Source organism: Coturnix japonica, chromosome 21 (assembly GCF_054131305.1).
Source record: "Coturnix japonica strain WE chromosome 21, WE-NBRP24, whole genome shotgun sequence".
In the NCBI taxonomy this organism is placed as follows: Eukaryota; Metazoa; Chordata; class Aves; order Galliformes; family Phasianidae; genus Coturnix; species Coturnix japonica.
In genome coordinates, this window is record NC_140683.1 from 6,670,075 (window position 1) to 6,697,628 (window position 27,554).

At 42.7% G+C, this 27,554-nt stretch overlaps 1 protein-coding gene across 2 annotated transcripts in view; it reads right to left on the reverse strand.

Annotated features, from left to right (window-relative positions):
• Positions 1-717: 717 nt before the first annotated feature.
• Positions 718-27,554, reverse strand: part of NUP214 (nucleoporin 214) — a 36,740-nt gene continuing 9,903 nt past the window's right edge. For both annotated transcript variants that reach the window (XM_015879156.3, XM_015879155.3), the window contains 24 exons: positions 27,342-27,517; positions 27,042-27,133; positions 26,390-26,479; positions 25,898-26,047; positions 25,520-25,678; positions 23,973-24,076; positions 23,224-23,406; positions 22,653-22,738; positions 22,480-22,563; positions 21,893-22,141; positions 21,036-21,197; positions 20,775-20,883; positions 17,899-17,974; positions 17,130-17,238; positions 16,484-16,586; positions 14,764-14,837; positions 12,248-13,984; positions 10,766-10,836; positions 10,109-10,262; positions 8,193-8,342; positions 6,597-6,768; positions 3,418-3,560; positions 2,731-2,755; positions 718-2,024 (listed from right to left, as the gene is read on the reverse strand). In XM_015879156.3, the coding sequence (XP_015734642.2) occupies positions 1,991-2,024; positions 2,731-2,755; positions 3,418-3,560; positions 6,597-6,768; positions 8,193-8,342; positions 10,109-10,262; positions 10,766-10,836; positions 12,248-13,984; positions 14,764-14,837; positions 16,484-16,586; positions 17,130-17,238; positions 17,899-17,974; positions 20,775-20,883; positions 21,036-21,197; positions 21,893-22,141; positions 22,480-22,563; positions 22,653-22,738; positions 23,224-23,406; positions 23,973-24,076; positions 25,520-25,678; positions 25,898-26,047; positions 26,390-26,479; positions 27,042-27,133; positions 27,342-27,517 (4,492 nt within the window). In that variant the 3' untranslated portion in view covers positions 718-1,990. The remainder of the gene's footprint in view (positions 2,025-2,730; positions 2,756-3,417; positions 3,561-6,596; positions 6,769-8,192; positions 8,343-10,108; positions 10,263-10,765; positions 10,837-12,247; positions 13,985-14,763; positions 14,838-16,483; positions 16,587-17,129; positions 17,239-17,898; positions 17,975-20,774; positions 20,884-21,035; positions 21,198-21,892; positions 22,142-22,479; positions 22,564-22,652; positions 22,739-23,223; positions 23,407-23,972; positions 24,077-25,519; positions 25,679-25,897; positions 26,048-26,389; positions 26,480-27,041; positions 27,134-27,341; positions 27,518-27,554) is intronic.

Here is a 27,554-nt window from a genome sequence, read left to right on the forward strand (position 1 = left end):
AACCAGGAGCAGCACCCATTCCCCAAGGGCAGGAGGTTCAGGGGTTGGTTTGTTTCAGCCACGATTTTGGAAGTGTTGCAAGAGAGCAACTCAAGCAGCATCTGCAGTCATTAGCAGAGCCTGTCTCTCATAAAGGGAAGAAGAGTCTAACAGTCAGCAAGCAGCACAGCAGGGACAACCCCCAACTGCTCCCATCATTCCAAAAACGAAAGTTGAAATGGCTCACTGTGCCAACATCACATTCTTACCCAGCTGATCTTCTCCATAGCAAGAGGTCTGCTGGCTATCTGGGGGAGCACAGCTGATAGGGCCCTGTGAGGAGGTGTTGCATGCCACAGCCGTGCGAGATTAACGCCAAGAATTTAAGGTCAGTCATTTGGGCCAGCTGCTATTTATAAAGAGGAAGGAAAACAGAAGAGCAGTATCACCTCCAGCCCTTAGGAAATGTGGTCGAGGAGGACACACGGGGAGGGCACACTTGGAGCTCTCCTGCTTTTCCTTCCATTCTCCAAACCAGCACCTCTCCCCATCCAAAGACAAGCCCTCCCTGTGCATGATATTCACCATGTCTCAGTAGTCTCCCCTTTAAAGGGACCCCAACTCCTGTCATCCCTGGGTGCAGATGAAGGACAACTTGCACAGCCAGGACAGGAATCAGGCTGAACGCGAACATTTTAGGGCGACTTGAGAAAGAATGACTTCTTCAGGAGCTGCTGATAGGTGTAAGCATTTGGTTTATAATATTGGATGTGAAAACAAGCAATTACCAACTATTTACAAGCTCAAAAAAAGCACCGCGTGCCCGCTTGCCAACCAGACCCCAAAATGACACCCGCCATCATACCGTGTGCTATTCAGAAAATGAAAGCTCAGAACGTTTCTGCTGAAAACAGAAAGAGCAGAAGTACCCCATAACGTCCTATTAGGACCAACAAGATCAACCCATCCCACCTGCATGTATCTCCCACTCATACATAAGCCATTCTTTCAAACGCGTTTTTCACAGTGCAACAAAAACCCATTCCATCATTGAGAGGTTTTGTGGAGGTCAAATGCATCAAATAGAAAAAGCATTTGTCCAGAGTGCCTGCAGGGCATTCTTTGTAGCATTCGCTCGTTGTGTCAGAGTACAAACATATGAGAATCTCACAAACGTTACAGACTGAATCCGAGAGCTACAGGGGAAGCAGCACAAACTCACATGTTAGAAAACAACAACACGGAGCTGAAGGTGGAAACTGGCGGCCAAAGCCACGAGCTGCAGCATCACCGACGCCTCTGGATGGAGGTCATGCTTCTCCTTGAAGGTCCACAAGTGTTCCCTATAAACCCGAGTTCCTGAGCTCTGTCAAATTTAGAGGAAGGTAAAAATAAGAAAGCTTTTACTTCCCACCTCTTTGCTGAGCGTTACTGCCATGGGAACGTGCTCTGCACGCTGCCAGTTTCTTCCCAGATAATTTCCTATTTCTCTGCTAAGCCTCTGGCTCACACATGACTCAGATTTAGCACTTCGGTGAGATAAGCATGCGCCCCATCCTATACTTAAAATTAGCAGGGCAAGCTTCAGCTCCTTCTTAAGAACCAAGGATAATCAATCATTTACTTCAATGAAAAACGTGCTGGTTTGTATCAGAAACCAACTTGAGCTGCTTACTGCCTTGTCTGGGCATAGGGAAGGACAATGAAAAGCAAAGTTAACAGTAAGCTATGAGCACAGGGCTGGCAATCACACCTTACATGTGCTTGTTTCTTCATGATCCAGGGAGATAAGCCCTTCCAAAACAAGTAGTATAAAGACAGATAAAATTGTTTAATATAGAACAAGGACAGTTGCTGCATAAAAAATAAGGATATTTAAGGAGGGGTGGGGAGGAAAAAAAAAAGTCTGACATTTTGTATTTAAACGAGAAGCTGTTTGGATATTGATCGCACAGGTGACTCATGAACGTAGGAGCTACAGCACAGTTCTCCAGGAGAGCTCAGGATGTTCTTAACTTCTCCATCCGCTAAATCCAGAGGAAGATCTGTGGAGCAGAAAGGGAATAAAAACCAGAACACAGCAGTGAGTGCTGGAATTTCCCTCAGGCAGAATTAATTTAGCAGATCTGATCTCAAAGAGACTTCCAGAATCCTGAGCATCAGAAGCTTATTATGGGAATGCATTGATATTTCCAGCATCTTTTACTTGACACTGCATCAATACGTAAAGCTAGAGGTGATTGTGCTCACTTGAAAGCTTACCATCCGGAGAGAGAAACGTTCTACTTGGTAATGAAACAAAGTTTAAGAGTCTTGCTAAAAGTAATCCATCAAATCAATGGCAGAGTGGATCCCAGTGTTAAACCTCAGTTCTCAGTTCAGTTCTGCAGCTGTAAATCACCATCTCAACTCAGCCAGAAAGGAACTGATTTATTTCACACCCTCTTTGAACCTGACAAATGGAAGAGATGCCAGATTCACATGCACAATTTCAGAGCACACATCGTGCACTTGTAAAGAGGGGGATGAGTGTGATCTAACTGAAAACCCTCCCCTCTATGAACCATTTACCTCAGTGGAAAGCACACACTCAGAGCACAGACTATTAGCCCTGCGCAGTGACATTCAAAAGGAAATCAGAACTTGCAGGTTACTGCTGCTTTCAACACTTGTTCTCATACCCCACTCAACTGTTTCATTCTGGTTCTACTTGCACTCTTAATGAAGAATTAGATATGAGATGGTACTTACGTGTTAGTTGATCCAAAGCCAAACCCTGAAAGAAATGCAAAGGTAGAAAAAAAATCATGGTTAGAGGTGAACGTTTAAGATACACAGTACGTGTTCCCTCCCGCACACCGATACAGAAACATTTCTTTCCTGCCTTAGGCCAGTGAAAGTGATGCCCAAACAATGGAAGTCAAATCTCCATCTAGAAGAAAAGTGACTTGGCTTGGCTCCTGGGAGGGCTGTGCTTTCACTGCTAATCCGTTAGCTTCATTCATTAGCAGCAACTGCATACAATGAGCCTGCTTCATTCACCTCCCCACAAAAATAAGAGGGCTGCTTTCCGAGGATGGAGCCTGTGCTTAAGGCAAGCCAGTGGTGGCAGGACACCAATGAATGTATGAATGTTCTCTCAAAGGCTCTGTTCCCTGCCCTGTGTAAATTGCTGCAGCTTCACCAGGTACAAAACCTGGCTGTTGGTGCTTTAGCTTAATTTGGCAGTGTACACTCTCTGCTTGCATACAGCTACCCATGTGCACAGCACTGAAGAGATATTTGTTGCTTCTCTGCATTTTCATTTGAGAAGAACAACTCCACAAAAAGGGGTGAAAAGCAATAACCAAGGGAAGTATAAAGAAGAGCAGCAATTCATTCACATGCAAAGCAGGAAGTGATGGAATCATGAGATTAAGTCAGATTAATCTCTCCTACCTCCTCCGCTTGTCCTAAAAGCAGGGAATACATTGCTCTGTGTGCCAAAACCAGTCCCCTGCTGTGACAGCGATCCAAACGTTGGGGTATTCTGATTTGCTAGAGTGCCAAATGATGCTGTGTTGTTACTGGTACCACCAAACCTGCAGTTTAAAAGAGAAAATTTGTGGTTGAAAGCTCATTCTCATTCATAGCAAAAGTTTGTCCCCACAACAAAAACAGTGCATTCCTTAAACAAGGACACATCAGTAGAGATCACTGGATACAAATAATTGCTCATTCTGGAAACGGATTGCCTTGATTTGGGAAGGACTGCTGCATGTAGAGATGTCTGCTCAGCCCCATCCCTAACGTCCACCTGGCAGAGGGGTATATACGTTCATACTTAAAGAATATTTTCAAGTGCTTGGCAATGCCAACACCAGCCACTGAGTGGAAGACTTTAACTCACCCTCTGAGTAACATTCACCCTTAAAGCTCAAAAAGTACAGCCTTGTTGTATTTCACCATCAGGGCAGCAAACAGCTATTTACTGCTCACGGTCAGGGCATAAAGCAGAGCCCAGGTGCACAACTCAGACTCCCAGCTTTCAGACAGTTTCTTACCCACTGCCACGCAAACACCCTACAGACTTCCCAGCTCCTTTCTCTCCCCGGCCCATTTGGAAGCTCTACCGCTACCCTGAGGATCTGCACCTACCTGACACTTCCCCACCACACCTTTGGATTATTTCCCTAACTGCTTTTAGAAACTGAAATAAGAAACACATTTTTCTATATGGAAATTGATCTCCTTTCTCCACCCACTCCATCCAACCAAGTATTGTAGAGCTATCAGCGTGACACGCTAACGAGACCATGATATACATTATGGTTCTCTACCGCCCCACGTACACTTCTCCTGAATGCTAGAGGAGTGCTCAAACAGAAGCTTCAGGCATTTCTCTCTTAAACCAGGCAAAATACAGACACAAAATATTCAGATGACAAACGCTGCTAAGAATCTGCAAGCACACAGTGCTGCTAACACCAACCCAGCACCAGCCCTCCCCTGAGCAGGCTGCCAGCCACGTTGAATAGTGTTCCAGCTTTGCAAGGCTGTGCTTCAAATGCACTCTTGTCATTTCTGACTTAGAATACGAAGCGACAGCGCATTAACCCACCTCTCCATCCATCCAGATCTAGCAGAGAATTAAGAAAAAAAAAGAGAAAAGCAACAGAAATATCAAAACATATCTCTCCAGATAAAGGACAGCTCTTGTAGCAGTGTGACAAGCAATTCACCTGCTAAAGGACGTCACCTCTCCCAGCCTACACAGTCGACTGTGCACACTGCCCCACATGCTGCATTACAACAGGGCAGTTCAATGACTTTGCAGCTTTGGCCTCATTTACCAATCCTGGGCTGGCTCCTGGCCCACCTAACTTGCAGGCAGCATCAGCTCAGAAGCACAAATGTGGATTCCCCAGCAAAGGCAGAACAGGTTTTGTTGTTCTTTTAGAAGAGGAGCGAGGTGAGGACATGCAATGCAGAACAAGAGGGTTTTACAGTGCTCTGTCTCCTCAGGACTTTGCCATTAAACACACAAATCATGTCTGACAGGAAGCGTGGTTCAAAGTGCTTCTTCCAGCTGCAACCACAAGAACAAGCCTGTTGAAAAAGGCTGAGTGCCGTGCAAGCAGGAAAACAGCTTAAGCTGTGGAGAGATTCTGTTTGTTTATTATACACGTAGAAGACATGAGATCCAGTCACTGCCTTGGGAACAACTGAAGCAAACCCATCTCACCCAGATGTTCAGGTCTTTTGTGAAGCTCTGACATAAAACAGGATTGAGAGGCACTTGAGGTTGGTTTATGGAAGCAAAACCTTATTTGTTCACAAACAGTCGGAATTTCAGACTGTTTAAAGAAGTGGAGTGGTTTCTATTTTTGATAACCAAGTCATTCACCAAGTGATGCAGATCCTTCAGAACTGGAGGAACAATGAATCATGTAGTTAAGTTAGAAGGCACCAGCAAGTAACTGCACTGGGATTGGTTTTTAAACTCACTCCCAAAGAGGAAGGAGGAAAGAAAGCCCAGCACAGGACTAAATCAGCACTCTGAGCTATCACTTTGTGGCAGGACTCGTAAAGTTGCCTGGGGATGTTGAGTGCATTCAGTTTCAGTACAAAATCATACAGCATAACACAGAGAGAGAGAAGTGAAGAAGGTATCACTTGATTTAAGTGCTGACACCTCTACAAGCACCTCCTTCTTTGTGGGGATCTAATTGAGCTGTTTTCACCCCTTTCCAAAGGGACTCTCCAATCTGCTGCACTGGAGTTTAGGGTGCTGCTGAAGAACCTAGTTGAGGCCTCCCACAGCTTGAGGGTGCCCTGGCAGATGGGCATTAAACCAACCTCACAGGGGAATTCACAAGTACACTGCAGGATGTTCTACATAAAGGCAGCTCATCCTGAAACCAAAGACAAACACTTGTGAAATGTGTAAGCACTAAGACTGGGAAGATGACCGGTTTCCTTCTTTCACTGCAAGTTTCTTTAACTGGGTCAAATAAATCTGGATATAACTACAGAGCTTGCAGGTGAGTTGCTTGCAGGTGGCACAATGCTGAAGAGGTGGATTTGCTGCCTTATTGCAGAAGTATCTTTGCAAGGTTTGAACTTCTTTATTTGCTGAGCTAAAGAAGGAACCAAGTGCTACCTGCTCTGGTGCCAAGCACAAGCTTAAGAGGAACAGAAACACACAAAAAAAGCCCCACTCAATGTTAGATAAACACAACTCACCCTGGGAGCACAAGCTGTTACAGGTATCTTCTCCCACCCGCCAAAGGTGATTGGAGGGACTGAATTCTCATGAGTATCTCTAGCCCAAATCTCACAGGTGGATAAAGTGGCTCGACAGCGTCACAGATAGTATTTGTTACTTTCCTTGCTTGGCATAAACCATAGGTCTCCAACTGAACACATTAAGTGTGCACACAGAAAATACTCCTGTCTTCACTTACACACACATGCAAGAGCACTCACATTCCCCATCACACATTATTTCCTCTGGGGCAAAGGCTTTTGCTTTATGCCAATTCGAGCCTTTAACCCTCTGGAGAGGTAACTAAGCACAGGAGGAGCTGTAATACAAGGATATTACTTCCCCAAACCCTGGCCCCACGTTGGCTTACCCAAATCCTCCGGCGCTGGCTGCTGCTGTACCCTCGCCGAACACTTTGCCTCCCGTCGAGCCCAGAGGGCTTGAAAAGGTTGGGGCTGAACCGAATGCTGGCACCCCTCCAAACCCAGGGGATCCCCCAAAAGTGGGAGGGCTGCCAAACACTGGAGCAGCACCGAAGCCACCTGAGCAAAACAGAGGCAAAAAAAGAGGGACAAGAATATCAAGTAAACAACAGTGAAGAAAGAAATAAAGAAAAATACATTTCTAAGTAGACAATCTCTACAACTGAGTGTTCATCTTGTTCATCATCTAAATTAAACAAAACTCACTGCTTCAAAGCTTCCAGACTGCAAGGTAATTTGTTACAGAAGAAGTGAATATGAAAAGTGCTTAATACATGTAAAAACCACCACCCAAATTAAGAGACTACCCACAGAAGATCACATTCTGGGCCTCTTGAACATGTAAATATGAAATCAACTCATCCCCCAGGGCTGGTAATATATCCAGGGTGGTAATATATCATTCATGCTTGCATAGTGAGGCAGGATCTCTACCTGCTTTATGTATAAAGACCAGAATCTTAATTGAGAGAGCAAGCATGCACAGTAACTAAGTTTCAGTAATCATACGTACAACAGGGAACAGAGATGCTTTCATTGTTATGAAAAAAAAGATACTGACTTCTGGAGCTCCGAACAGACTTCTCCACTACTCTATGTTCATCTACTGATATTCTTGGCCTGTTTCTAATTGAGACTGTGGAATGCAAAGGACACCTGCTCTTTTGTTTGAGTAGGGCTGAGGACTGGGATAGCACCACACACTTTAATACCCTGGGTGAAATTCTAGTCCATGTCGAGGTAATGGATACTGTTTGGCTGTAAACACAAAAGGACTGGAAAAAATAAACGCTAGCTGATCTATGTTTAAATAATTCAGGCCTATCTTATTACCCCCCCTAACTCTAGGAAGTTTTTGTTGGAGGGGCTGAAGCTTTCCTAGGGATACTCCTTCTTATGCAATTCATGTTAACAAATCGTGGAGAAAGAAAAGTGAAACATGCAGGTATTGAGTGCAGAACAAGATTTGAGGGGGGGAGGAGAAGTAGGTGACTGTAAAAATAAAGAGGAGACTTTATCAAATGTAGGGAATTTCACTAAGTTAATTCAATCAATAGAACCAACAGCTCATTTCCCAAGAGAGGGAGCTGAAGCATGTCTGATATCCATGTTATGGAGGAAGCTAACCCACAGTAGAAACCTGTGCATTCACTCAGATGAAGAAATGGGAACAAAAAGGGTTACAAAACCCAGACTGAAGTCTGGAATATAATTTTCCAAGGAAAGCATCTGCAAGAGGAAAAATCTGTTCAATTCTACAGCTTGTGTTTTTCACTGTATGCTGAATAAGACCAGCACTAATTCAAACAGCTCTCTGCCTTTAAACCACAATGGGAATTTCTGGAATGAACCACTGAAAAATTCAGTTTACTTGATGTTTTTCTGCACAGTAGATTGTAGATCTGCCTTGGATCCACCAGCTAAAATACACTAGGTTGTTACTGCTTAAAAAGAAATGCCAGTAACATGTACTGACTAAATACCTGCTTTGGTTGGACTAGAGAACCCAAAGCCTTGAGATGCCACGCTGCCACCGCCAGAGCTGAAAGTGCCAGTAGGTTTCTGGTCTCCAAAAGATGAGTTGCCAAATCCAAAGCTCTTGGCTCCACTGTTCCCAAACAAGCTAGAAGAATCTGGGGAGATGAAGGTTATTTGTGAAGCTCACAACACACAACATGACAGATGATTTGTTTTGTTGCAGTCCACACTGCAGTCAGTCACTCCAGTGAGAAATCAGAGCAGCCCCATCAGCCTTTTCTTGATAACACAAATATCCATTCACCACAACTACACTCTCTGTTCTTATGGCAGTGGCCAGTATTTCTTAACATGATTATTTGACAGTTAGAACTACAGGGCCTTAGAGCAGGAGCCACACTTTGCCAGCCTCACAGAGGTGACCCAAGTTTTTGTCTTTCCATGAGGCTACAGAGAAATTTTAGCATCTTGTGGGCTAACGGAGAACAGCTGAAACCTTTTCCCTGGTGAACCATGCATTTTATTTCATCACAAAACCCAATACCACAATAAAGAAGGACTAAGTTAACAAGGACCGAGGACTGACCTCAACCATTAATCTCAGTGGCTCATTAGAGAGGCAATAAAAGAAATAGATTTGCTCTCACAATGCTTTAAATGCTACTCTTAGCCACACAGAACTAAGGTTTCCTTTGTTCCTCTACTTTTATGCCTTAGCCACTGCTTCCCCACTTCATGCTTTCTAGCTGCTGGGCTCCACCCCTTCTGCTTTCATCCCCCCCATTCTATCAAATCCAATTCGCAAGTGATGAAATAAAAAAGCTGGGCAGTCTCTATGAAACAAAAGCCACAGCTAAGAAACAGCAGCAGCTTCTGTGACATACAGATATAGATAAGGGAAGTAGATCTACAAAAGCTGTGCACAGAAAGTATGAGTGAGCCTCAAACTAATTGCTACAGCACAGAATTGCATATATACACCTCAGCACAAATCTTAGGGTATTACCAAGACCTATCAGCCTGGTAATCTCAAGACTAATGTGTTTTTAATCCAAGTCTAGCAATAAAAATAAATCTCTACGTAAGTGGGCAGTGATTGATCCTTGCATTAACAGCTAATTGTTTAGAGCTTCTAAGAAAGGATCTAAGAAAGGATTCCTAATAGACCCTTTACAGTTCTTCTTGCAAAGGAACCCGGGGTTACCTTGCTGTATTCTTAATACTTCCCCTGCTTCCTTTTGTGAGGTTACTAGGCTGGGCAAGAAGCAACATGTGGGAGGGTTGGTTTGGCACCTCCGTTTAACTACAACACCCACATGAAGTGATGCCTGCTAGCTGGCAGCAAGGGCAAAAGCAAGGCCAAGTGCTGAGCTCCTTCTCTTAAAGGAAACTTTGAGACAATTTCTCTATAAGCATCACAAAATCTGGGCAGCCACCCACCCAGATGGGAGAAACCCACCCTGGTTACCAAACCTGCATAAGAACTGATACAAGAAACTCTACAGCTCTACTTCCTTACCAAAAGGGACTACATCCCCAAAACAATTACTGAGAGTATTTACTCTTCTTAACTACAAATATTCAGCTGAAAAAAGAATTGGCATATCCTAGGGGATAACTGAGAGCTTATCCATGCAGCAAGTTTTGACTTTGGTCACAGCATTCCATGAAGAACATAAATATTCTTCATATTTCTCACCTTTGCTTGAGGGTTGCAATTGCTGCCCTACTTATTTTCCATAAACCTAGAAGGAAAGCTACAGAAGAACACATCACGCATATTGTCTGCCTCTGTTATCCCTACAAACCTTTCATGTCAATGCAGAATTTACTCAAAGACAAAGAACAGCAGAAAAGCAGATGGGATCACAAAGCAGATGGGAATCAGAGCACATTTTGTATTCTTGTTTTCTTCACTTACTCTGGGAAGCTGCCGATCCAAATCCTCCACTGGAGGAACCGAAAGGATTCTTATTGGCTGCATCCTGACTTGGCTTTCCTCCCAAACCAGTGAAGAAGCCTCCACTTCTCCCACCACTTCCAGATCCAAACAGGCCTCCAGTGGAAGACGATGACTGCAAGGACAAAAGAAGGACAAGAATGGGGATTTAAACAAAATCAAAGCAGCACGTGCCCCCAGGGATGATTCTCCCAACCCTCTGAGCATACCAAGAGCTGAAGAACCAGTGAGCAGACTCACCAAACACATAACACAATGAAATCTGACTTAAGTCTCACATCTACAGAACAAAGTATGCCTTTGAAAAACGTTCTATATTGTCAAGTGAGTAAAAAAGAATACTCCACTTTCCACTTAGTAGGGAATAAAGGCAGGTTTATACTCCATCCCCACCTTAGCTCCCTCAAGATTAGAGATGCTTGTCTCTGCACACCCCTTGGAAAACATGCAGGTGCAGTTTTGATGCCTCCTACGTTAGCTGTAACTTCACTAGAGCCTGGGGCAACTTCAGCTGACCACATCAAATTCCACCTTTGCTACTAGAAGCAGGTATAGTACCCTGAACAAATCCATTGCATGTAACAGTCCCTTAATTCTGCAAATGCAATAAATACTTGCCTGCCCAAAGACAAAGCCTCCTGTATTTGCTGCTTGCCCAAACACAGAACCGGTGTTGCTAGAACCAAATCCTGCCAAGAAAAGAAAGGAAAATAAATCACCAGAACTATTACTAGGATAGAAGACAAATCAGGGAGGCAACACTGGTGCAGAACACAGAAGGACAGATCTCCTATGCCAAAACACCAGGATACAAATGTTATTCCCAAAAGTATCTAGGTTGGTAAAATGTAAGGACGTGCCAACAGATAATAAATTCAATTGACAGTGTAGTTGAAAGCCAATTCTAAAACAAACAGAAGGCCTCTTGACTTGTGAGATTGTTGCTACCAATATGAGAGAACTGAATTTCTCTTAACGTTGCTATAATAATGCTGCAAGTCATGAACAAGCACTGTAGCATTTTGATTTCCCCTGTGTAGAGAGGATCTGTGCTTTGCTACCTAAAGATTCCTTTTATAGATAATGAAATGTTTTGATTAAAAAAAGAACTCCCCATTCCATTTCCCAGTTCACTTAAATGCGCATTTTGTAATAAAACTTGCAGCTTCTATAATTAGGAAACACCTTTCTCAAGTTCATTTCCCCCACTTTAACTGTTCTCTGTTACTGTAGTTAAAATGAACAAGCAGTTTTGCCTACAGTGCCATCATTTTTAATTAAATGAGCCTAATTAGGTTTTCTTCCTTAGAAATACATGTTCTCTAATATTACTATGTATGTTTCACTTCACCCTGGAAGCTCTCTGAAGACTGGACAGAAAAGGCTGTGGAAAAAAACCACCCCAATATATTGTTAGCAATGTGAACAACAACAGGAGATTGACAGAGAGGGTTTGGACTGGGCAAGTGTCCAATTTAATTGTATAGACCAGGTAGCTGATGGTCATGTTACTGCTATATTTAATTTGAGATGCTTCCAAACACAAAAGTGGATTTAACAGATTAGTTCCTCACTAACCCATAATTTTGAGGGCTTAACACATTTTTTTTGCCAATACAGATCATGACATAATAATAGACCCAGCTATACAGCCTCTGTGGCATGGACACAGTGCAGAACCAAGCATTGCATCTGCATTCAATCCCCTGATTATAGCCTCAGAGCTACCTTGGTGCTTCAGCGTAACAATTTACAACATAATAGTTTGAGATCTTACAGGCTGTGCTGAATCCCACCCAATTCTTTTGCAACAGACAGCGCACCATGCAGTTCAAATTAAAGCCAATGTAGACTTGGAAGTTGAGATGAAAGCAAGACTGCAAAGCCTATATTCAGTGATATTTAATGGAGATCAAGGCTGAGCAAAAGCTTCTTTGGTCTCCAACATTAACTTCCCATCCACATACACTGCAGCTCCTATTCTTACTAACTGAAAAAAAATGAGGTGCTAGAGGGAAAGAAAAGCATTCCAAGAAGTCTGACTTTTCCCCAGTGATAGATACTGCTAGAATGCTGTGCACCTCTGAAGTTTGCTCTTACCTGAGGCTTGGCAGAAGCTGAACCCAGCAGATGATGTCGTGGTAGTAACAGCAGCAGTGTTACCAAAGACAGATCCCCCCTGCCCAAAGCTGCTGCTTTGCCCAAACACTGGAGTGCTGCTTTGTCCAAACATCCCACCCCCAGTGCTGGCAGATGGCTGGCCGAAGGAGAAGGAGCTTGCACTGTTGGTGCTAGAAGATGCTCCAAATACATTGCCGCTGCTTGAGGCTGCAGTGGAAGCTGCTGGCTGGCCAAAGGCAGGCACTGTCCCAAATCCAGACTGGTTGAAGGTAAAACCACTTGAAGAACTGCTCACTGGCTGCCCGAAGGCCGGTGCTTGGCCAAAGGCTGGCTGCCCAAAGCCCCCAGTTGTGGTGGTGCCAAACGCAGAAGTACCAAACCCTGCACCAGCTGCTGGTGTGGTCACAGTGGCAGTGCTGGGTTGTCCAAATGGAGCTGATGCTGTGGTACCTGCCGGCAGTTGGCCAAAAACAGACGGTGTGGAAGGAGTGGCAGTCGTATCAACAGCAGGCTGGCTAAATGCTGAGCCAGATGAGCTGGAACTTGGAGGCTGAGAGAACCCTGAGGAGCCTGCAGAGGTGGGGGCAAACACCAAGGAACCAGCAGCTGGACTCTGAACACACGTAGGAACATCAGCAGCAGTCGGTGCGCTTGATGGTTCTGCAGGAGAGGCAACGGTTGTTGCAGAGGCTGTCACTGAGATGCTCTGATCCTGTGGGACAGTAGCTGAGGCAGGCACTGGTGCCTTCAGCTCACTTGTGGAAGCAGGAGTAGCAATGGCATCAGGAGGAGCTGCTACTGATGCAGTACTGGAGCCCACGGTGCTGGTGTCCCCAGCTGCTGTCTGGGACACAGGGGGTTCTTTAACAGACTCTGAAAGCTGTATCTGAGGCTGTGGAACCTGCGTTGTTGGAGGTGAAGACTCAGATGCTTCACTTTCAGATGTTTTTTCTGAAGCAGAGAGCAGTTTGACATCTCCTCCACCCTTGTTAGAAGTTGCAGCTGGGGCAGCAGTTTGTGACGAACTCAAGAAATTCCCAAATGAAAGAGATGTTGAAGTAGGGAGAGTAGAAGGGGCAGAAGTGGATGTGCTCATGCTGCTCGCTTGCTGAATACCAAAAGAAAAGTTGAGTTTGTTTCCACTAGAACCTCCAAGATTAAATGCCCCAGAAGACCCTGTGTTGGTTATCTGAACATTGCCAAAGAGACTGCCTGTGGTACTGGTGCTGATGGAGGTGGGTGCTGTGGCAGCTGATGTGACTGACGTTGAAGTTGCTTCTCCAGCTTTTCCTATTGCCAGGGGGGCACCAAAGACAAACCCAGAAGGTGATGTAGATGTTTTAGTTGATTGTGCTCCTGGGGCACTGGTGGATGGTGTTTTAGAGGTGGTTTTGGCATTATCATCTGCTTGACCAACACGCAGTCCTGAGAAGCTCCCCAGAGTTTCCCCAGATAGATTGTTCAGAAACAAGGCTTCCCCTGGCTTAGTTGGAGGGGTATCTAATTTGCCAGAGGCTGCGGAGGGTGCAGAAGACGTTGCTGCAGCAGGTTTGTTTGACTGAGTGCCATCTGCTGAAGAGCTGTTTGCTACTGCTGCTCCTGGGGCACTTGCTGGCTTGAGGGAGCCAAAAGCAAAGGAGCTCTCAGGGACTGCTCCAAATTTGGAACCCCCACCAAGTGAAAATGAATCAGGTTGATTGGACTCCTTAGCAGGGGCTGTAAATAGAAGACAGAAGTTACAAACTGATTTATAATGCGCTAAGCTCTATTTATTTTTTTTCTTTTTAAAGCAACAGTGGCATAATTTAGGCAAGTTAGTTGTTTCTAGTTAAGGTCAACAGAATACTGGTTGTATTTCTGCGGCTGTGATAATTTAAGGACATAAGCTAAGAGGTGTTATCTTGTATCAGAACAACTGATAATGCTGAAAGGGAGAGAGAAGGACGGAGACTTCTGAGCACATAATCTCTTTTTCAAGGCTAAAACTAGTCAGTTAAGTTCTAGATAATTATAAAGCTTCAGGCCCCTCTTCCCAGACCAGGTGAATGTGATCTACCTACAAAATGGAAAGGCAGCCTATACATTGATACTGTCAAGTTTCGTAAGCAACACAAAGCTGTTCCAATTACTCCCCTCCCATTATTAAATGTTCACTCCACATAATGCCAGCTTTCTATGCCAGACTTCTCTGGCAACTTAAAAATCTACTGATTAACAACAGAGGAAATGACTGCAGTTATATTACCCTTCTCATAAATTAGAACCCCCTGAACATTCATGGCAGCAAATATTTTGTTTCCTCTTAATTGAAAGGCAGGTGGCCTACATTCTCCTACACTATAGGACATAATCCAGCATACGTATACAATGTTATTGCAGCTACTGCAATTTTAATAATAGAAGTGCAGCTTAAAACAAAGAACCACATGAATTAGGAAGAGTAAGCATTCTCTTAGCAGAGGACAGATGCAGTTTGTACAGTCATCCAAGCTAACCTTGCGAGGCAGCGAGGCTGGGCAGAGTCGGTGATGAAGCAGCTGATGTGACGACACCAAAATTAAACCCAGGCCTAGGAGGAAAGAAGAGAAAGGGAAAGAATGACTTTGAGCTCAAAGCGCTGAAATTTCCAACCGCGTGATCAACACAACCTTGAGACTCAGATTTCCTGTGCAAGTCTGTATTAGGCCAGACACACAGGCATACACACACAAGAAGTTTCTCCAACAGTTTCAGCCCTGACAAATTTCCTAGGAGTGCTGATGAGAGTCAGAATTCAAACCTCTTCCAACTGTCCCTCATCCTCTCATATTCTTTTGTTCGTGCTGTATGTTCCTTCCCCACTCAGCTCAGCAGCTAAACACCATGCTCCAAACCATTATTCCCTCCTGGGAGACCAGCAACATTGGAGGCTATAGCAATGACTAGAGCTTATTGAAAATTAAAATATCAGAATGGTAAGAGAGCGCATGTACAGAAGGGAATAACTGGACACTGCCATCCCTTGAAAAGGAGATCACTCACAGCAAGACAGAAATTAAAGGTTCTGTGATTGCTGAACACTAAAAAATTGTGTCTTGCAAAAATGCTGTGATCTTTCAAAATGAGCAATGAGGTGCTCCAGAGACCTGCATCCCCTGAGGCTTTTTAAGCTTTCTCACTGCCTTGTCCTCTGATTCTCAAGGACCAGCTGCTGATCTAGTAGTCAGACATCACAGACAACAGTGCTGTATTTAGCACATGGTTTATAGACTGAAGCACTGCAGTTTGGGACAAAGGCAGGGTTTGTCTGCTTTTTGAATCTGAATTTCAGTGTTTCAAGACCATTTTAGCCTTTTGAAGAGTACTGCAATGCATTTAGACAACATCCACTTGACAACCAACAAAGAAACGTTTAAGACTGAATGAAAACAGTTGTTTGAAAGTACCAGTGTGTTCTGAAATACTTAAATGTTACCTGCTTCATAAAGAGAAACTCACTTCAATATCAGATACTTAAATATGGAGGAATTCAAACAATTATTTGTGAGGAGCCATTCTTCTTCCTCAAAAATACAATATGAGCAAAGAAATACTTATTTCCATCCCTAAAAAAACACTCCATCAGGAAGGTTTTTGAATCACTACATGTTCATACCATGTGCCCTGCTTTGCATTAATGTTACACGACAGAAACCACCAGATGGCATGGTGACTCTTTAGTTACTTTCACGAACAGGGTACTTTTCAAGCCACAGCATGGAATTTGTTCTGTTGTTTCAGACTAAAGTAATCCAGCAAGTTTGACCATCAGCACAAATGTCAAGCCCTAATTGGAAATTCCAGCACTTCTGTATCTCAAACTTCTACTGGCATTGGAAACCTACATGGGTATGTCCAGTTAGAAAGCACTACATTACTCTCTTTGGAATAAATCCTCAGAAGGATTATTAAAATGATCATATTCAGGTTCTTCCCCATTTTTCTCTGGAACTGGAAGCTTCTGAAGTTCAACCTCTCCACTTGCCATTGTAAAGTCAAAATTCATTCTCACATGTCCCTGTGCAACTTACTAGGGATGATCTTCCTGTGACTGCTCTTCTTCCCCCTAAATAACGAATGGAGTTTAAAACTATCTGTGGTGTCATTTCACGTTACTCTGCAGCTTGTAGGTAACGCCTGCTGTAACAGATGACATATTCATACAAACATCAAAGAAACGATAAACTTCATACATACCCCACAGAAGAAAATGAGAAAGCCTTGTTAGGCTGTGCAGACATTGCTGGTACTGATGTCACTGTAGAGGTCACAGCTGTAACAGTTTTTGCTGCCCCTTGTCCTGTAAGTCATACAAAGAAGCATTACAAAAAAAGAAGACCGTTCACATCATCCAACTATCAAAAAACAACAGAAGAGTTCGTGGGCACAGCCTACAGTTTTTCTCAGTTGGAAACAAAGGATTTCTTGCCAGTTAAATTAGTCTGATATTTGTGCACAGAAACATTCCTGCTGCTGTTATGTCATCACAGAGTATGTGAATTAAAGATGGAAGGCAACAACATATCTGATTAGAGGAAAGACAGGTGTCACCATCTTCAGATGCTTTTTCAGTGCTTGCTGTTACAGGTTACACATTCTAAGTCCACTCTGAATGAGGAATCACTAAATCCTCGAAGGAAGCACACAGGCAGAATAGAGGGTTGTACACAACACTGCACTCCAGCTCCTCTGCACTTTTATCTGTTCAGATTCCTACCTCGAGACAAACACAGCAGCCTCCAAGTGGAGGCAGATCTTTTTTCCTCAGGTTCTTCATTCTCTTAACTGTCACCCTGACAGGTGACATCCAAGGCTTTATTTCTGTCTCCACCAGACTTCTTACCTGAAATTTTGTTGCCAGATGATGCAGGGCCAGGTGTAGATGCCACAGGACAAGGTGTAGATACAGAAGAAGGTGAAGCCTGTCCCTTAAGTGAGCTTGTTTGAGGTGTCTGAAAAACATAAATATGCTTTAAGTCAACACAAGTTGCACACTGACAAAGGTCCATCTGATCTTGGTCCAATATTACAGGAGTCATAACAAATTAGAGGAAGATGGTCAAAGTACTTGGCAGCACCCTTCAATTTCAGGCCCTCTATATCTTGACATTTAAACGCTGCTTAATTCAACTTTTTCAAAAAGTCTCTTGCAGAGGCCAGCAAACCTCCATGTGCAACAGTTCAGTGATTCCAGGGGAAAGAGACCATTGGATGGTTTTCCAATCTGCTACCATAAAACGTAGCAGCTTGTCCACCAATAAGAAATGTTTTCAGTGAGATACAGGATAGGGAAACAACTCTGCCTTGACGGCCTCACTCTTCTTCTTGGTGAGATTTGAGTTGATTTACCTAACACCATTTCCTTTCTTGATAGCTGCAACCCTTACACTGCTGCAAGTCTGCAGCTACTGAAAAGCTGCAAGAGCCTTCAAAAAAGAGAAAAGGAAAGACATAAAAATAAACCTAAGTCACAGATAAATAAAAGGTCTGCCAAGAATATAGGGCAAGCTGTGAAAAGAGACTGTTAGATGACCTGTTCAACAACTAAACCCTGAACTGTATTTAACATGTCTGGGCACAGTATACCACAGGGAAGTTCTATATCAAGATACCTGCTTAGCCTGATTTGTAGCAACAGTTGCCAGAACTTGGTGGACTGCCTGGGCTGCAGAGTGAGGAACTGATGACCTGAAAAAGAAATATTAAAACATTAAATTAATAAGTCTAAAGGTAGATTTGCTTGTCCCTCAGAATGCACAGCTTCCAGAAGACTTGAATAACTTCCATTATTAAAGATTCCAAGCACAACTCCAAACGAACAAATCTGATTAGGGAATAAACCTCTTAAATGAATCATCCACACTTAACAAAGGAAGTCTGCAAATGCGTTTAAAGCTCTAGACTTAAATGATCAAGTCTTCTTCACACACCCTTGTCTCCAAAGAGAGTCGAGCTTTTCTACTTTACAAGGAGCTAGTGAAAAAATCAGCAGGTAAAGGGATTACAATTTTATGCCTAGTGGATAACAAAAGTAAGAAGCTTCCTTTATAGTGCAGAGCCCAGACAAGTATGTGTAAGTACATGCAGCCCTCAGAAATGCTGAGTAAGGAGCCAAAGCTACAGAAAGAAAATAATAATAATAATAAAAGATAACATGCTCCATGTCTTTGAAGTGTAGTATAAGAATTAATGTAGTCATGACAAGAAGCAAGATAAGGCTAATCTGTATTCTCCAAAATAGGTTTGGAATTTTGACCGTGAAATCAACTGCACACAGAGCCTACAACTACTTCCAAGGTGAAGCATCCTATGTGCTGTGAGCCATAAATACACCTAATCACTATAGCTTGAAAGCAGTCATCTAGTTTTAGCATCTCAAGTAAGTGGCTCACCAGCTTTAATAGTTAGTGCCAGAAGCCTTCAGTGGCATAACAAATTCAACACTTAATTGCATCCTCTTAAGTCTCTTACCCTAGTGGAGTCTTCCCATCTCAACACAAGCCAGGTATTCCCTAACACAATAAGCAATCTCCATAGTACAGAAAGGGCCAATGCTGCAAACTTCAGACAGCAAGAGAATCTGAGCATTAGAAGCTAAGTTACCTACTAGACATGGCAAAGGCAGAGGCCACATTCATGCAACATCATATTTCAAGTTCACACAAACCCTGAACAAAGAAGGAAATACAAAGTCTGTGATGTTCAAGATTTGGTGAGCCCTTTTTCCAAGAAAGTTCACAAGACAACTCAATCCAGAGCTCCTCTGACAATGAAAAGGCTGGTTTTGATCTCAATTTGAAAATTAAATACGAATAACTGGGCTGGAACCAGCACCACATCTAGATACAGGGCACTGCACACCCGGTAACAACTGAAAGATCATCACTGCTTAACAACCCCCAGAATGAGCTGTGGTGGCAAAAGACAGCCAGTACCTCTGAAGAAGCAAGAATTGATTGAATTAATTTTGCTTGGTGAACGCTCTTTATTTTAGTGCTCCATCTGACCGGCAGGCTCAGTCAGGTAGAATTGTTAGTGTTTGTATGACATCAAAATAAGACTGTAAAAAGCCTTCAAGATAAAAAGCCAGCTGGTGTTCTGTACATTGGAGAGATCAAATCTATCCTGTCAATCTAAAACTATTTCAAAGTAAAAAGCGTATTTAGCTAAAGTCCAAGTGAACATCAATCTCTGATATGTATCACTCACTTGTGTCTTGATCTACGTATCGCCACTACTCTTTGCTGTTATTATTAGTGACTTGATGCAGATGGGAGATCTCAAACCAATTTTACAGACAATGCACTTATAGCAGGTGAGGGACTCTATGCTCCATCAGCATAAGACTGCTCCCTTTTTGATAAGCTACACCGAAGGAATTTTACTTTCTTCTTTGACAATGAAGAGTATACACACAAGTATGAAAATCAGAAATAATGTAACAAAAATTGTCCCAAGATCTGCACGCCTAGTCCACACTTATCTGGATAAAGAATATGCAGCTCCGCAGGGAATTATAATCAGACATACATGGTGATTTATCCTGTTTTTAATGCTTTGGCACCATGACAAATGCAGTAGCCTCAACTTTGCTCAGACTTTTCAGTAATGCCCTTGTCTCCCCACCCCAGAAACGGCCATGCATTATCTTGGTCTTAAGCATTCATAGGAACATCAAGCAAATATAGTTTCAAGGTCATTACCAGCAGAGGGAAAGGGACTAGTTCTGCGGCTGGTGACAGAGCCTGGTGATAAGACAGAAATCTCTGGAATGAGCTGAGCTGGCTGTTGTTTCTAAGCAGCAGAAAGTTACAGCTAACTCGGAAGAAAATTTAAATTCAAGGTTAAATACCAGAAGCCAACTTTCATAGTTTCCTTATGCAGATGACAGCTTTACAGCTCTGTATTCTTCCAAAGCAATCAACACTCAGCCCTTCAGTCAAAAGTCTGATGTCAAGAAATTTAAGACAAGTTTTCAGAGAAGCAAGAGTGCTGTTCTACCTCTGCCAGAGGGTGAGTCAGGGAACAGATGGGAGAGGCATGACCCCAGAGTACATAATATCTGTAATTGACGAGGAAGTAGAAAGAGCAGCATCTAGACAGCTTAAGTCCACAGACCACAAGCAGCAACAGAGGTGCACTTCCATTGCAGAAGGAGACCTAATAGTATCAGTGACTGGAAATCTCAGATGTGTGCGTTCACAATAAAACTCAGCTAGATTTCTGCAAGAGAAAATGAATTAAAACACATTTCACAGACAAATGGAGGATGATAATATTGGTTTTGTCTGTTCATTCAAGGATTTACTAACAGCTTATCCTGATCTGGAAAGAAAACATATTTTCTATTCATCCCACAAACTCCTGACACACTTCTAAACACACTCACCACTGACATTATATCAGACTACTGCTCTACACGCTGGTAGATGCGCTCTATTGCGAGCACTAGCGAAGGCTACCATCAAAAAAGGGTGATCCCACTCACCCTATTACTGTAGAGACAGCTGGAGTCAAAGCACCTGTCTTGAGTTCTCGTACATTCACCACCTGGGGAACATTCTTCAGAGTTGATTCAGTCAAGGAGGTGCTCACAGCTTTAAGAAAATAAATAAATAAATGTGGTAAATACCTTCCCCATATCAAATACTGCAATCAATATAGTGTCTCCGAGTAACTCCAAAAGAAATCCATGTAAGTTTCTATTTGCCCAGTCAAGGGTGACTTGTGCAATCAGCCATCCTTTTACCTGGGGACTGGGTGGCCATCTGCCTTCGCAGAGCTGCTGCAGCAGCTGCCTGTGGTGCTGGAACAGTGACGGTGGGAGCAGGGGCCCCATGTTTCACAGTCTTTGTTGCAAGCATTGTGCTGTCTGCCCCTTGTGGGATGATTCTGTTTGAAGACGTAGGCACTAAACAGGAAACAAAAAAACATATTACAGTTCACTGTATCCATTAAAATCAGGAAAACTTGAAAGCCTTTGCAAACTACAGATCCTGTGATTTCACAGCTTCCATCTGATAAGACAGTTGACACTTTTCTAGCACAGACAGCTTGAGTACCTCAATGAATTCAGCATATACATTGCAGTAGTTGTTATTTCAGTGCACCAGATGACTTTCAGTTTGTTGCTGTAGTCACTTCTACTGACAGCTTACTTTTCATTTGGGGGTTCAAGTTCTCTGACTGCAGACAAGGAAATCTGAGTATATGCACGTTTATTTCTTACTGTTTTGAGACTTGGAAGTCCTAACCTTGTGCACCCATCAAATGCAGAAGTACTTCAGCCTTCTGTTTTGAGGGGCAGCATTTTAAGAAACAAGACAAATTACTAAAGGAAGACAGTGCCATCTATGGTCAGTATGATCTATAAGTAACAAGCAGTCAAAATGCAGTGAGTCAAGGTCCTTTAGTGCATTTAGGTACTTTAGTGTATTCCCAAGCTTACAGTGCCACTCTGCTAACTGCTTCTGGGAATTTGGCAGTGTAAATCTTCCTGCTGCAAACTCATTTCTCCAGGATTTGAAGCAGCAGCAATTGATGCAGTGGTAAAAGACACTGACAGGAATACATGCAGAACAGCAGAAACACTGCAAAATAACTCACATAGAGTACCACCCAAGGAGGGGTGTTGTTTCCCAAAGGATGGAGGCTGAGGCACCAAACCAGGCTGGATAGATGGAGTGCGGACCACAGGGGCATGACGAGGGACTTGAACAGGAGCAGCCTCCTCTTCCTGGTCTGCTGCCTGCAGATCCTCATTCTCCAGGGACTGGGAAACTGAGGATGTTGAACTTACTTCATCCAAGTCTTCATAGTATCTTGTGGACAAGAAGGCAGATCGGGACAAATTTGCTACAACAACAGAAACAAAAGACACGTGTATACTATGGTGAGAGAGCCATCCATCCTAACAGCTAAGACATACATCCTATTTTAGGATGCTCTTCTAACTGGCTTGCTTTAATCCTACATTGCTAGGATACGACCTCCTAACTGCCAGCAAAGGCAACTTTTGGTAAGATTGTAACTGAAGTAAATTCTTACTCAGGGCAGATGAGGGAGCAGCAAGGGTGAAGTAAGGGCAGAGGCTACGAGAAGCTGCTCTAAGCTAATTTCAGGATTGGTTCCCACAGGAGGTAACTCACCCTCTTACAAAGCATTCTGGACTTTTAATATAGCTAAAGGTTTACCTGGAGCCGTAGACCTAACTGGTGGAGTCTTCCTCTTGGACAGAAAATTCCTCAGCTGTGTCAGTTTCACAGGGGGCAATTTAGCTGGAAAACAGAAGAGAGTTATTAAGTCTATACCAACATTAACAACGTTAACATTCACATGTGAACACCAGGAAGGAAGAATACATTACCAGGTACTTTAGGTGGGGGTTTGACGCGTGATTCCAAGGTAGTTTTCATCAAGGCATTGCGCAGGCTTTCAAGGTCACTGTCAAAACTGTGACACAGCAAAACAATTAAACAGGATCAGCAGAAAGAAATCAACCAAATTAAGAACAAAAAGAGGCCAAAATGAATCACTAGAAGTACTAACTTATCAGGAAGAACAGCTGGCTCCTCTAGATACCATGCTATTTATATGTACGTATCTTGATTTACTTTGGAAATTCTTAAGTTATTCACTTCTTCCCCTGAATTCAGACAGAAACAGCAGTACCTCTGTCCAGAGGTTCAATGGTTCAATTATCCTGATTATGCTATTATAAAAATATAACTTTCAAGGGGGAATTTGTGATGAGTGTTAACATATCACACAAATACAAGCGAGCTTCTGCATTACCTGGGCATAGTTTTGTATCATTTCTAGGATGTACTGTTCTCACACATCACATCCACAATCATTTCTCGGTGGACACACATCTGAATACTGCTCAGGGCAAGAAAGCAGTGGCAACATCACTCAGGAACTTGCATTTCACATACCTTTGAGCATTGCTAAGAGGGGATGTATCACTGGGAACACTCCACTGAGATGTCTGATTATACAGTCGGAGCTGCTGTAGGCTGTTCACCAAATGATGTAGTCTCTTCTTCTGCTGAATGATTATTTCCCGGTTATTAGCAAGGGTGTTAAACAAAGTCTCTCGTTCAGGAACAACCAGACGTCTTGAGACATAAGACCAAGAAACACAAATCAAAATGGTTCTACATATCTGGCTACAAGCAGGCATGAACATACAAAGTGGTTTGGTAGATCCTGCCAGTTCTACCCCATGAAGACAAACAAAGATTGGTTTAAACACAAAAGGCAGAATCACAGAATTATCAAGGTTGGAAGAGACCTAGAAGTGCATCCAGTCCAACCATCACCAGTACTTCCCAGTTAAATCATATCCCTAATTCTGCTTGTCTCAAATGCATCGGAAGGTTTCATTGGCTCCCACCAATGGATGCATTTAGTCCCTACACACCTTATCTTACAGGTTTTTCTATCACAAGCACTCCTTTACCAGGCAAGGAGATGTAGCAAAATGTAACAAACTTCCACAGCCCAGTAATCTGAACCTACAGCTCTCTTCTTACCTGTCTTTGTTAAACTTTATTCATAAACCCCACAAAAAAAAAAAGGTTGTACTGTTAAACAGAAAAAGGGTTTTGTCTATTGATGAGAGGCAGTGACTGATTCGTTGATAAGATCCTCACAGTCTTGTATTCCAGTTTCAGTTACTTACTTCTGCTTTCTCTCCTTTTCCAGGTGCCGATCCCATTCCAAATCCAGAACATCATTCACATCCTGAACAGCATATTTTACATACTGGTGCAAGCGTCGAATCTCCTGCCATGCAAAAAAAATCAGATTTTAATTCACTTCAGAACCCTCCATTTCAGTAGAAGATGATGAAGACCCTTTGGGTTCAAGCAGTCCAAGCCATGTGACACCTACCCATATTTTTGCCTGGAAAATTTAACCAGCATGACAATGCAACATAGAGAAAACCTAGTTATTAATTTGTGGAATAAGTACAGGGTTTGGCCTGGCTATTTTATCCTAGCTCTGAACAATAAATAAGACTTTCCATAACATTTTCAAAGCACTGCCATGTCTTTTGAGAAAAGGGTGGTACAAACATCAGGCATTGTACAAAACAAATCTTATTTCAAACTTCATTTCCAGAAGATGAGTCATTTGCTCCCACTTCACAATGCTGAACTGTCTAATAGTCATAGGTGATCGAATCCTTGTAGGCTATTCACATGGCTCCTGGAGTACCAGCATTCACAAACCATGATTCACAAAAGCATTCATGAACACTTGCAGCCCTCATGATAATGAAAAGAATTAACTTGATTTTTATAGGTTGGAAATGAAAGAAGTAAGGCACAAAGAGAATTAAGTGACTTCTCCATAACAACACAGATGCAAAACTAGCACAATGAAGCCAGATATGTCTCACCACAAGACCTGCTCCTAACCAAAACCAGCTTTCTGTCTCATATTTGTCACCCCTCCAACCTGTCACAGCATGAACATGCCTTTAATTTGCATTTCATAAAAAGGAAATAAAAACCTCATTTCGTTTCAGCTCATCTCAAATGAATGTTCGCTTAAGCACAATGGTGAACCAGTCAAGTAATGTTTGGGAAGGATTCCACTGCAAAGGTTTTCAAGATACGGCATGAAACTCTATTGTAACATAGCCAACCTGAAACCAGACCCAGCACTACTGCAAGCTTTGTGTTACACATAACAAGGCACTGATTTCCCCTCTAGCAATTACAAGCGTTACATAATGTCAGTTCTGAACAGCACATCAATATGCATGGACATCAGAACAGCCTTTCTTTAAAGCTTCATTAAAAACTAGTATAAGAAGCTAACCCAAGTGTTCATCCAGGTGAACAAGAGTGATGCAAAATGAAGAAAATCTAACTCGGAGTAAAGCTGTCCTTATAGCAAACTTGCCTGCAGTGAAACCTCGAGGGGAATTTATCAGTGCACAAAAGTGTACATCTGTAGGGCACATTCACTCTGTTTTTCTTAGGGTTAAACAGCATTCTCATTACCAGAACTGTAACAAAGAGTGCACAAATTTTGACTCATCACTACCAACTGCATGCAGCACAAACTTGGGGAAAGAAAACTAACCACATTTCCACTATACTATGTGGAAACAGCAAATATCCAAGGGCAGAACAAAACCACTGGGAACTTGTAAACACAAGTCCCACTTATTGTATTTAAAGCTCTAGATTTTAAGCTGGTTGCCATGCTTCATACCTGAAGTTGTGCTTCACTCTTGGGATCCAAAGGTTTCTTATAAAGTAAGTGCAAATACCCCAAGCTATGATTCCGCTCATTCTGCTCTCTAGCCTCTTCTACCCCTGCAAATCCTTCCAGCAAGGTTGTCTTCAGACTACTAATATCTCCGTGCAGCGACTGCAAATAGAACAGAGAGGATAAGAGTCAAAGCAGTATTTTTCCACTGCCACCTCTTAACACAAAAGGCTTCTCCAAATGTTCACCTGAAAGAGCAAATGCAAATGTTGCATACTTAAGAGGTTCAATCTACATTTGTTCAACACTAGCAGGTTAAGTGGAAACATCAGGTGACATGAGGAATTACACAGTTTGAAGATACCAGGTCACACTTCTCACCTCCGTTGTTTCTTTAATTTCCAAGAGGAAGGTGTGGAGATCATCTGACTCAGTTCGCAAAATTTTCATTTCCTCTGGAGTACCCACTTGGAAACAGGCTTTGGAAGTGCTGGCCTTCAACTCTTCCATTTCCTTTTGAAAATGTGCAATCTGCAAAGTAAAGAAGTAAATGCAGCCACTAACACATAGTGTGGTCTGGAACAAAATTCACAGATGCTTCTACAGAACCACCACCATGTGTCACTTTATAACGAAAGCAAGGAATTCTTCTTGCAAAGGAATAGGAAAGAATACCCAACTTTTCCAGCACAGGGATTGAAATTAAAGATGACTGAACAGGACATACAAATAGCATTATCGCCTTCTGAAAATCTTCCATTCTGGTTCCTGAACTACTGGAAGACATCATCAAAATGCTCTCAAATTGAAAATAAATGCCTTCAGCTTCTAAAAATGAAGAAAATTGCTTGGAAAAAAAAAAAAAAATCTCACCTCCTCTCTGATTCCTGCTATGACAGGGTCTGAATCCTTCCATTGGAGGGCAGGTTTGTCTAAAGCAGTGCTGGAGAGTGCTGATTTGCCCTGGAGGAATAAACAAACAAACAACCCCCACACACAATATTAAGTATGTAATACTAGCACAAGGGAGCTTGAATATTAGGAAGTCTGCTGTTAGAACTCCAGACACCAGTCACCACGAAGACAGTTGCCATAATCATAAACATTTGTTCCATACTAATTTAAAGGCAAATGTGTGTTCAAAGTAGTATTTCAGACACGTGGCTGAAGCTTTGTGAAAGCAAAGGAAATCTTTATGTGCTGCTCTGTATCACATTTTGATTTTGCTATCTAGAATTGGTGTCTCAAAATATCAGAGCAACTCTTGGCTGCTGATCAGATGGGAAAGCTGTTAAATGCTCATTTCTGTAACAAGAGTAAGAATTAGTTTCTACAACTCTGATCATGGCAATATACTGAAAAGCTTTGTTTTTCAAAAGTCATGCAAGGAACACAGCTGTGGTCATTTCTAAAGCAGGCCAGTTCTTTGACCTAAGATTATTCAATTAGTCCAAGGAATTCAAAGCAATTCAAGGGCTATGAAAGCATTCACCCATTAGGAAGAATCTACTCAAGTTCTCATTACCGGAGTAGGGCCTGGTTTTGCTGCAGAAGGGGTGATTTTGGCTGTCTTCTGTAGTAAAGAAGCTGCAGGCATGTTTTGTGCAGGACGTGCCACTGGAATTTAAACACAGAGGAACAATATTAATCTATACTGAGCATGAGAAAACAGGTTGTGATTAGACAACTACAATCACCAATGTCAAACAACTGCTGCATTAGTTAAAGCAACAGGGGAAATAAAAATGGACGGATGTAGTGATCTGGTTTCTAACATTTTTAGAATGTGGTTTGTAATGTGTTATGCATCAGTGGTGCAACCTACTTGCAGCAGGTGCAGTAGTTGAAGCCTTCAGTGGTGTGGTAGGAGAGGCTGAGAGAGTCATGGGCTGACCCAGAGGACCTCCAGAAACGGTTTTTGAAGTGGTTGAGAATGAAAACATTGTAGAACTGGTAGGACCACTGCTGGTAGTTGGAGATGAGGTGTCTACAGCGGTGAACCTGCAGAAGAAAGCAAAACAATTTTCAGCTCTGAACT